General features: G+C 38.6%; 1 protein-coding gene across 1 annotated transcript in view; it reads left to right on the top strand.

The window, feature by feature from the left end:
• The window catches only part of LOC126449172 (CLIP-associating protein 1-like), a 246,609-nt gene that overhangs the window by 215,389 nt on the left and 19,167 nt on the right, over window positions 1-12,053 (top strand). Inside the window, 2 exon segments of the mRNA XM_050091014.1 lie at window positions 3,129-3,180; window positions 3,374-3,395. Of these exon segments, the coding sequence (XP_049946971.1) occupies window positions 3,129-3,180; window positions 3,374-3,395 (74 nt within the window).

The following is a 12,053-nucleotide window of genomic DNA, read 5'->3' on the forward strand; positions in this document are numbered from 1 at the left end:
TGTCATTGTGTACGTCTGCTTTTACCTACAAGTAGGCAAAATCTTTATCGGACATTTGAGGCGTAAATTATAACCTCAAAAAATAATTTGTTCGAGTGAAAAGAGTGGCATATCCTATGCAACTGTAGTGGATCTTTTTTGTTTTGTGGCAGAAGGACATTAGCTGTCTACAAATTATTATTACTGTTTACTGGCATTTTTACGCCAGTAGACCGGTGATTCTGTTACATGAAGTGGTTTGCAAACGTGGTGTGTTTGTGTGTTTGTGTGTGTGTGTGTGTGTGTGTGTGTGTGTGTGTGTGTGTGTGTGTGTATTTTTCTGCTTTCATTGATTTATGTATTCAGAGTATCTTATTCTAAACTTTGTTTGTCTTTCACATGTATGCTTAATGATAGTCATTGAAGGTTAATTGACGTATGTCTGCACAACTTCCAACAGTGTTGGTAACTTCACTTTTCAGAGTCGTCGCAGATCGTGTTGAATATGTACCAGAATGTTTTTCCCTTCATCTCAAATATTCGTAAAACTTGTTTGGTAATTCCAGTAACTGAGGACGAAGTGTAAAGTACTCACCACTTTCTTTTTAATACATGTATAGCTCATTCACATGCCTTTGGCATCCTTTTAATAGCTAAAGCCACATGGTAGCACTTATCTCCAAGCACAGAGGTGGTGGTGTATCCATCCAAACCTAGGAGGTTAAAGTATAACCTACTTCATAAATAGAATAGATTCTAATCTAACCTAACCTTCTTGATCCTGTCAAAAACTGACGAAGAAGATTGGATGCACTGTGACCAAGCAGTCGGCCAACGTTATTGGGCGATCTCTGTCGATGGCCTATGATGACCGTTGTCAATACTGCTGTGAACGTACTGCTGTCAGAAATCATCCTCCCCCATTTCACCACTCGTGCTTCTCCTGTGTTGTCACTACCACATGGTGTGTGCACATTTCCCTCAATCCCCACCACACCAGAACTGGTCTGTTCATGATTAAGAGCATGAGCAGGTACAAGTGCTCATACTCAAAATGAGTGAGTGTCTTATCCTCTGATACTTTGTTACACATTTGTGAGTTTTTACTCTTCAGTAATTCATTCATTGATTCAACTTACTCCTTGCTAATTGATTATATGTGACATAATCATCAGAGAATGCCTGCTTTCTAAAGCCTTGCGCACTTGTCTGTTCCAATAAAATTTTGATTCAACTTGCCAACTATTGACAGGAAATAATTAGTAAATAGGTTACACAACACTACATTCTGCCCTGCTACTTCGGTAACTACGGGTCTTACAGTTTTAATTCCATTCTGAGACCTGTCTGTCCTCTTCATATAATACGTTATTTTAGCATGTTCAATTATATTCTTAAGTAATTTACAGTTTTGCCTGTAATAATGTTCTGTAAATGGGCTGTGACTGTCTGTATTACGATATAGCTCCCATTTTCTCTCTCTGTGTGTAATAATGCCATTGCTTCTCCAAACTTATTACTTATTTCTGCTTACAATTTCTGAATGGAAAAGACCTAAATAATGCTGAAGTAAAGAATGTGCAAACTTCATATGAAACTGCAATGTAGGTGTTTATTTTCTTTGGCTGTGTTGCATTACTGTATTTCTGCCAGGAACTTTTCTGTTAAACAATGTGATTTTTAAGTCGTACACTATAATTCATGCAATTTGCACAATAATGCAACTCTTTCCATTGTCCTTAAATATAAAATTTGATGCTTTACAACTTTCATTCTATTGAAGCTTTTCTGTATACTGCGTTAAATTATGAAATAGGACAAAACTTTTATAAAGAAATGAGATACCCCCCACCCGCCCCCAAAAGCCCATATGTTTCCTGTACTACCAAGCCTAATTTGATGTATCAGTGACTGATTCACTTCAGTATTTGATGAGCTAAATTTGCTATAAAATTAACTGTGTGGGGTGCAGAGTCTTTGAATAACTCCAAAACTTTCTAAATAGCCCAAAATAATTTTTTGATGCCCTGACTTAACACATGTGGAAAATTGGCACAAACTTAAAAAGTCTCTTTTTTTTTTTTTTTTGCATGTTAATAAAGTCGTTAAAACTTTGCCCAGCTTTCTGTAAAGTATTACCAGCTACTGAGTTTCCTTTTGTGATGAAATTGTAATTCCAAACTGTTTGGAATTGTCACTGATTAATCTACATCTTTATTTAACTGGTTTCTCAGTGATTTTTTAAGAGTTGGCCATAATACTTAACTTTCAAATTCCTTATTCATTGTTTCATTAAAAATAATGTTTACAGCGGTCCGTAGAACATAGAAATTGAACCAATAAGTTGTAACTTCACATTTGAGTGTGATTTGCATTTACACAGTGATTCTCAATATGCTACTGTGTGGAGGGAGCCAAAAACACTTTCTTATTAATTCAAGTCTGAAAAGTATCAGTATGGAGATGCAGGATTTTTGGTTTATGATGGTACCCCCCTTGAATCCTGTTCACTCTTGTGCAGAAACATGACTGCTCAGAAGTGGTGGTGTAGATCATTGTATTCAACAGTTTCCACAAGAATGACATGAAAGACGCATTTTCCAAAGTAATGATGTCTGCAGACAGGTAGACACCAAAAAATTTCTTTATTAGCCAATGCTTGGAGCAGCATAGTAACTGATTGCTGTTGTGGTTAACGATACGGTCATGCATAATAACTTTTAATTATTGTGTTTGCTGATATTTTTGGGGGTTACTTTTGTTGTCATTTGAGATTTTCATTATATTCATCAATTGTATGTGTGTAATACACATGCAATTTCAAATAAGCCAAGCAACAGATGATATCATTTTTCATTAATTGTGTGATTCCCATTTTTCATTTAATTTAAAATGGACATTGTATCTTAATGTATCAATGACACATCAGATAGAAATATTAGACTCATTTGAGCATAAATTATGTTATCAAGAGGTAGATGAAAATTCGCTTCACTGTACTGCAGTTTTTAACCATTTTGAGTAGCTGCATATAAGGAGTAATTTATTAATATCAATCTACAACACATTGTTCAAATTTTTTGGTAAAAGAACACATATACAGTAGTTGAACATTAACTTATTATTGCTGTTTCCATTTTCTGTTGCAGAATTTGGATGGCCAAGATTCAGATCAAGATTACAAGAATATGCCATCGGCAGGTTTGTCACTTTAAAATAATTTCCATATAAAACTACATGCTAAGTAAAACATAATTTTACAGACATAGTAAAATCTTGAATTTCTATTGTAACAAATGATATTGCATTTGTTTTACGTGGGAATTCTGTGTAAAGCTAAAAACAGTGTATGTGGCTTCATTCACAACTTCAATATTTTTACTTTTTTAATCAGTTTGGAAAGAGTTTACTTGGGTGTAATGCTGATACTTCATCCCCATCTGTTACTGTATTCTCTGATCCTATAAAGTCTGCTTACATCACAAATTCATGAACCTTAGAAGGAACCCACTCAGGTATGTAGACTGGGCATTTTAGAACTTCATACAAAAGTATTATTATTCATGCTCTGCAATGATCTAATTGTAAGTGGCACAAGTTCTAAGGCATTTAGAGATAACATCGACAGTTTCATCATAGATGCTTTGATTTGAAGATCAGTCAGTCTTCATTTTGACCCCAAATGAAGGTGAGGTTTCTTGTATCCTTTATAAATATGTATAAGAAAGTAAGGGAATTCAGAAATGCATTGCAATGGAAAGGAACCAGAATTAGCCACAAAATAATTTGCAAAACAATTGTGATTTAGACTGGAGATTATATTGATTTGATTTGCACAGGGAACCAGAAAAACAGCTCACTACATTTTGCACCAGAAATGAGTTTATTGTGCAGTTTCTCTCCCTGCCATTCCCTCGAAGTGCAGTAGGAGACCAGTTACCATAGCGGCTGTCACTAAAATAGACATCTCAAGGTCATCTCACCGTCCTACAGCATTGCCAGTTAGTGATAATTTCAAAACCTTTTTAAATGTTAGACATCTCTATTTTTAGTCTAGAATATAATGGAGTTCTTCACAAAATAAAATTCTTCCCAGCTGCTACGAAAGAAAATAAATAAATAAAAACTGATGTTAAAATAAGTTTTGAACAAAAGTATTTCTTTCCTTCAAGCTGCAGAAGAAAACAGATCACTGACATGTGTGAACAGAAAATAATGTATGAACATTCTCAAACTTTACAGATGCACGTGATACATATTTTATCTTGAAAACGTGAAAGTATTCAGAGATTAAAATAGAACACTGTAACAGGTGTGAAACTGTTCAGCCCATGTAACGAAAAATGTCGTCGGTGATGAATTTGTGTTCTGTTAGACCTAGTAGAAACTTACAGTCAGAAAGTTGTTAAGAAAACTGTGAAATTAATTTTGGTAACATCTGTGACACTATTATTGTATCGTGGCACATAAGAATGCATTTTATTATGAGACACTCCATACGCGACAGCACGCAAGTACACGTACACCATCAACAGGATTTTAGTTCCGACAGGTCACCTTAATACAACCGAAAACATTCCCTACCTCCCAAAAAATTTGTATTTGCAGATTGTACTTCTTCTTTACTGCACCCATCACCTAAATTGCTGATATATGCTGTACAAAAAAATTGTAGATACTTTCAGGCCAATATTTCCATTGAAAACGAGCAAAATATATTTTTGCGTATGATTTTGTGAGACCCAAATTTAACTGCAGTATACTACAAGACTATTACCCTCAGCACACAGTAAGTGTATTTTACACAAAATTTTGCTTTTGCTGCTGCAATGTCTCTACATTCAATTAAAAATTTGTGGCCATCATTGTACTTTCTGAACCAAAAGCAGAGAGAGAGGAGGCGACAAAGAACAGAGGTCTGTGAGACAGAATAATTTAATTTCTCAAAAAGACCACTCTGCATTTTTCTAGCTGTCAGATTCTCTCCTCTGTTGTAGTATTAAAGTACAGTTCTACGCACTTAACATTTTGTCAAAATTGTGAAATTGTGTAGTTTCCATTTTCATTTACATGCTCATATCTAGAGATTCTGCCATCTTTACTACACTGTTAATATGGGATACTGTCAATTTGGAATTATCACAAGGTTTTGTTGTCATTTTATGAACTTGCACAAAATTTATATTATTCCTGGCTACTTCACTATTGGCCAGCCCAATGAAAAACCTTCATTACGTATGATATGACAACCTTGTCCTTCACGCACATTGACTTGTGTAGCCCCTTGCTACTGCATTACACTCAGCAATAAAACATGACTACACCGTTGTATGGAAGACGAAAAAAACAGTGGAAGAAAATTTCTGAAGTGTAAGAGAGAGGACAATGCAATAAGATGAAATACAAATGTGAACAAATTCGATACATATTTTGTGAAAAACTGTCATTGTTAATGAATGCAGTACTGAGAATCTTATTTTTAATGGCGAGTAAGCTAATTGTGACCACTTTTTACAGATTTATCGCATATCTAAGAGAGAAATTCATTTACAATCACCTGCTATAACGAAAATTAATTGCGGAAAAAATTTAAATCAAGTAAGCTCTTTATGTAGCCAACAGTTACCTAAATTGGAGCATCTTTTGATTCTGTATCTTCAAATTCACTGTCGCTTGTTTCTGCCAGGCGTTTATCTTCGTAGGTTCCCCTATGCTGACTCTTAACCCATGGCTCACAAAATCAGCTTCTTGCACTGCTTCCGGATGTTTTCTGTACCTCACCCAGTCATGCTGAGTAACTTTGTAGAGAGCGTCATGTGTTAGATGGTTGACAGCAGCAAGTATGACAGTAGTGTGTGTGTGTGTGTGTGTGTGTGTGTGTGTGTGTGTGTGTGTGTGTGTGTCCAACCACTTCTTGTTTAACCTGGAACTATATCAGCTCAATAGGGTTATATTGGCAGTGATAGTGGCAAGCATACCATTTGGTGTCCCATTTCATTTGCCAGTTGATCAAATTCAAATGTCTTTCTTGGACCTAGGATTTCTTTTACAGCCAGGAGTTCATCCTTCGTTTCATTGATTGAAATGAAACATTCTTTCTCTTTGACCACTCCATAATGTCTGCCTTGCGCCTATTTGGATGTGGCAGCTTTTGTGTTTGAATAGAATGATAACTGTCATTATCCATCACGGTATCTGAGTCTTCTTCCAGTGGAACAGTAGTTTGATGTTACCGCCAAGTGCGAATTGCGCGCAGTTATTCGGTTTTTGAATGCAAAGGGCACTGCGCTGATTGAAATCCTACACCAATTGACAGAAGTATATGGTGAGTTGTGCATGGATGTCAAAAAATGTTTGTAAGTGGTGTGGAGAGTTTGCAACTGGTCAGATTGAAATTCACGATGAACAAAGAAGCGGGAAACTGTCAGTTTCTGAGGAGACAGTGTTGACGGTTGAGCAAAGCATGCGTGAAGATCGGCGGATCACCCTGGATGATCTCTGCACGTTGGTCCCTGAGGTTTCTCGAAGCAACACTCATAGAATTTTAACGGAAACATTGAACACCGGAATGTGTGCGCAAGATGGGTACCGTACCATGCATGCTGACTGAGCACCACATGCGGCAACGAGTTGAAGCTTCCTGCGCATTTCTTCACTGCCTTGCAGCTGAACAGGACAACATTCTGGACTCAATTGTCACGTGTTATGAAACCTGGGCATACCACTTTACACCTGAGACCAAGCAAGAATCGTGCCAGTGGCGGCATCCTTCTTCACCAAAGCTGCGGAAAATCAAACAATCACAGTGTGCTGGTCATGACAACGGTTTTTTGGGATTGGAAAGGGGTATTGTTTGTCAACTTTATGCCCACTGGGACCACAGTTAACGCTGACAGGTACTGCGAGACTCTGAAAAAACTCAAACGGGCAATTCAGAACTGGAGAAGATGAATGTTGAGCAATGGCATACACATTCTCCATGACAACGCTAACCCACACATCGCTCGGCAAACAGTTGCTCTCCTGCATCAGTGGAACATAATCACCCACTCACCCTATAGTCCTGACTTGGCACCCAGTGACTATCACCTGTTCCCTAAGTTAAATGAACATTTTGCCGGAAAGCAATTCAGCTCCGACTACAAGGTGAAAGAAGAGGTTCATAACTTTCTGAACAGCATGGCGGCGAGCTGGTATGACATGGGCATACAAAAACTGCCACAGTGTCTACAAAAATGCATTGAGAGAAATGGTGATTATATCGAAAAATAGCTAAATGTTCAAGCTGTAAACTGATGTAAACCATTGTAGAAATAAACAAGTCTATGTACTTACAAAAAATAGGAGACCTTACTTTTGGGACTACCCTCATAATTTGTCCTCTGGCATGAAGCCTGCAATCAGTGAACCACGATGTGTGATGATTAATCTGACACCTCCACCAGTAGGCACTTTCAAACCACCGTTAACTTGGGAGTCGTGCCATATACACTTATTGGTGTGGTTCTGTCAAACGCAAGTTTTATCTAAGTACACTACAGGTCTATTGTCCTTAGCATGCGGTAAATGCTTTGTACGTAACAACTTCGCTCTTGCTGTTTCATTTTCTTTACAGCCTATCAAAAATGTTTGCCCATCATTTTGTTTTCTGAATCAGAAACCAAGGGAGCAGAGAATACAAAGGAAGGAGGTCTATGAGCCAGAGTAATTGATTTTTTCATGGGGATCACTCTGTATTGTTTTACTGTTGGATTGTATGAACATCAAGAGCTCTGATGGAAACCCAGTTCTAAGCAAAGAAGGGAAAGCAGAAAGGTGGAAGGAGTATATAGAGGGTCTATACAAGGGCGATGTACTTGAGGACAATATTATGGAAATGGAAGAGGATGTAGATGAAGATGAAATGGGAGATACGATACTGCGTGAAGAGTATGACAGAGCACTGAAAGACCTGAGTCGAAACAAGGCCCCCGGAGTAGACAACATTCCATTGGAACTACTGACGGCCTTGGGAGAGCCAGTCCTGACAAAACTCTACCATCTGGTGAGCAAGATGTATGAAACAGGCGAAATACCCTCAGACTTCAAGAAGAATATAATAATTCCAATCCCAAAGAAAGCAGGTGTTGACAGATGTGAGAATTACCGAACAATCAGTTTAATAAGCCACAGCTGCAAAATACTAACACGAATTCTTTACAGACGAATGGAAAAACTAGTAGAAGCCAACCTCGGGGAAGATCAGTTTGGATTCCGCAGAAATACTGGAACACGTGAGGCAATACTGACCTTACGACTTATCTTAGAAGAAAGATTAAGGAAAGGCAAACCTACGTTTCTAGCATTTGTAGACATAGAGAAAGCTTTTGACGATGTTGACTGGAATACTCTCTTTCAAATTCTAAAGGTGGCAGGGGTAAAATACAGGGAGCGAAAGGCTATTTACAATTTGTACAGAAACCAGATGGCAGTTATAAGAGTCGAGGGACATGAAAGGGAAGCAGTGGTTGGGAAGGGAGTAAGACAGGGTTGTAGCCTCTCCCCGGTGTTATTCAATCTGTATATTGAGCAAGCAGTAAAGGAAACAAAGGAAAAATTCGGAGTAGGTATTAAAATCCATGGAGAAGAAATAAAAACTTTGAGGTTCGCCGATGACATTGTAATTCTGTCAGAGACAGCAAAGGACTTGGAAGAGCAGTTGAACGGAATGGATGGTGTCTTGAAGGGAGGATATAAGATGAACATCAACAAAGGCAAAACGAGGATAATGGAATGTAGTCGAATTAAGTCGGGTGATGTTGAGGGTATTAGATTAGGAAATGAGACACTTAAAGTAGTAAAGGAGTTTTGCTATTTAGGGAGCAAAATAACTGATGATGGTCGAAGTAGAGAGGATATAAAATGTAGACTGGCAATGGCAAGGAAAGCGTTTCTGAAGAAGAGAAATTTGTTAACATCGAGTATAGATTTAAGTGTGAGGAAGTCATTTCTGAAAGTATTTGTATGGAGTGTAACCATGTATGGAAGTGAAACATGGACGGTAAATAGTTTGGACAAGAAGAGAATAGAAGCTTTTGAAATGTGGTGCTACAGAAGAATGCTGAAGATTAGATGGGTAGATCACATAACTAATGAGGAGGTACTGAATAGGATTGGGGAGAAGAGGAGTTTGTGGCAAAACTTGACCAGAAGAAGGGATCGGTTGGTAGGACATGTTCTGAGGCATCAAGGGATCACCAATTTAGTATTGGAGGGCAGCGTGGAGGGTAAAAATCGTAGGGGGAGACCAAGAGATGAATACACTAAGCAGATTCAGAAGGATGTAGGTTGCAGTAGGTACTGGGAGATGAAGAATCTTGTACAGGATAGAATAGCATGGAGAGCTGTGTCAAACCAGTCTCAGGACTGAAGACCACAACAACAACAACATCCTCCTCTGTTGCAATAACCGAGAACAGTTCCACATGCAACCTCCTTGTTGAAATCGTCAGATTCTGTAGATTTCTGTTCTCATTGCTATCCCTTTCTAGGAGAATCGATACAGTTTTTCACATCTAGAGATTCTGTTGAGCTAAGACGGCCTATAGAAGATTTGGGAATAGCACACTCTTTTCCTGTCAGTTTATGAGGTTACACAAAATTTATGGCTTTTTCATTGTTGACCTGATCAGTAAAAATTTCAGTACATTTGACATAATGATCTTAGATAGTTTTCGATTGTCTTTTCACCCTTTATGCGCACCGACCTGAGTGGCACTATGTGCAGGCCTTTGCTCTTGCATTTCGCTCACTACCAAACACAGGTCAATGCACTGTTCCATGGGAGACTGAAACCACAAGTGAACACACGATATCGCATGGAAACACTGAACGTTCAGCCGGTGCTCACCTAAGGAATTTTTAAGATATTACATGTGGCAACAAAGCTATCAGGTGAGCGAATTGCAACGCTATGTGCCAGCAGACTTCAGGGAGCAGGTGTGTCCTTGAGGTGCCTAGTTTCATGGTGGCTGCTCTAGGTCTTTATTATACACAATTTGTTTAGGAATTAATGACCTGAATATACTGTGTCTTTTGGCCTCAAACAATTTGCATTGGAAAATTGAATGTGGTGCAGTTTTATTGCCCTCCATATCCTTTCTGTGCAAGTGTTGATTGAAGTTCCCATGGCCATTTATTGTTCCTAAAATGAGTTTCATCTATCATTCAAATTATAGGACGTATGTTAAATAATGGGTTTGGCATCATTAGCTTGCAATTTTTTGTTTTTGGATCTTAGTCCAATATTCTGCATGCTGCTTACTAATGCAGCTATGTGGTTTTTCCATCACCTCGGTGATGATTATGACAGTTTTCAGCCCAATAAATAGAGTAGTCACTCCTGTCATTGCCAGTTCAGCGTTGTTCATTGCTGTTAATTCCTGGGTGAACAGGGACCACAGCAGGTTCACCCTGTGACAATCCCTGAGCCTCAGAAGGTCTTTATGGCATTCTGTGATGATCTTTGATCTCGTTTCTGGGGCTGGTAGAGATTTCAGAGCTGCTCGGTTGTCTGAGTGAATGCAACTGCCACAATCCTTGTAGCACCTAGGCAGATTCTCTTCCACACACGCTCTCTAATAGCAAAGACTTCCTTCAGTAATATTGTTGCCAGCTTCCCTACTGAGATTGCTTTCTCATGTCTAGGCTGTAACCTGTCCCCAGCACTTTTGTCTGTTTTCAGTCCACCAGTAAGCCAGACTGTCTCTCATGAATGGTATTGTGGTTCATTCTTCCACTGCCCCTGACTGCCATTTGTTGTCTTGAAATGTTTATTGAAGCAGCTGGAAGCTATTGTCTAGTTAGCTGGCATTTCCCTGACCATTCCTATACTTAACTACATTTACTAAATTGGTGTGGGATTCTGGATATCCTATAGGTTTCCAAGTTTTAACCTGTATGCCCTTCTGCTGCCTGCGTTGTAACCCAGGGATGTAATGGAGGATTGTCCAGTATACTCTCCATCCCAGCAGTTGGTGTGCTGCTAATTCCGCCTGTTATAGCTAAGGAGACCAGTCTCTGTAGTATGTCAAGCACCTTCTGTTCTACTTTATTCTACTGTACAGTAGCCCCATAGATTATCATAGGTTTTATTACAGAAGTGTATATCCAGTACGTGCTCCTGGGACTTACACACCAGTTTTTACCACAGGCCCTTTTAGTACACATAATAGCACCTTTTCTTTTGGGACAAATATTCTTAATGTGAGAGGTCAAAGATAGTTTTCCATCAAGGGTTATGTATAGATACTTCATTATCAACTCTGATGGTAGAACTTCCTTGAAGAGCATATGATTTCGGTACGTGTGCTGTATATGCTTCCACATGAACGTTAAAAGTACAGTTTTCACTGTGTTTAGCACACTGGACTCGCATTCGGGATGACAGCAGTTCAAACCCACATCTGGCCATCCACATTTAAGTTTTCCATGATTTCCCTAAATCAGTCCAAGCAAATGTCAGCGTGCTTCCTTTGAAAGGGTGTGGCCCGTTTCCTTCCCCATCCATCCCTTATTCAAGCTTGTGCTCTGTCTCTAATAACCTTGATGTTGACAGGACATTAAACATTAATCTGTTCCTTGTCATCCTCCTCCTACAATGTTTTCCTGGGACAGAACCTTAGATTCTATTTCCTACTGCATTGTTGCACAATGTTCAGAGTGAATTGTGCCATTGTTGTGACATGATTAATTCATCTGTGTATTCTTGGCAAAGTATCCTCCAGTATTTAACTCTTTGACAAGTTCATTCACATCTAGGTTCCACAACTGTGGGGACAAAAGGATCAACATTTTCTCATTCCTCATGGTTCTTCTACCTATCGTCAACTCAGCATGGTCTTCAATCCACCTGGCATATCGTAATCTTAATGCTATGGTCTTCTTGAAACTCTATAATCATAAATTGTATTGCTAAAAGCTCCCTCAATATCTAGGAAGATGCAGGGAGCTGTTTTCTGAACGTATAAAGAATTTTTCCACCTTCCCAACAAGTTCATGATGTGCTGTTTTGCATGATTTGCCAAGTTAATATG

The sequence above is a fragment of the Schistocerca serialis genome, unplaced genomic scaffold, assembly GCF_023864345.2.
Source record: "Schistocerca serialis cubense isolate TAMUIC-IGC-003099 unplaced genomic scaffold, iqSchSeri2.2 HiC_scaffold_711, whole genome shotgun sequence".
In the NCBI taxonomy this organism is placed as follows: domain Eukaryota; kingdom Metazoa; phylum Arthropoda; class Insecta; order Orthoptera; family Acrididae; genus Schistocerca; species Schistocerca serialis.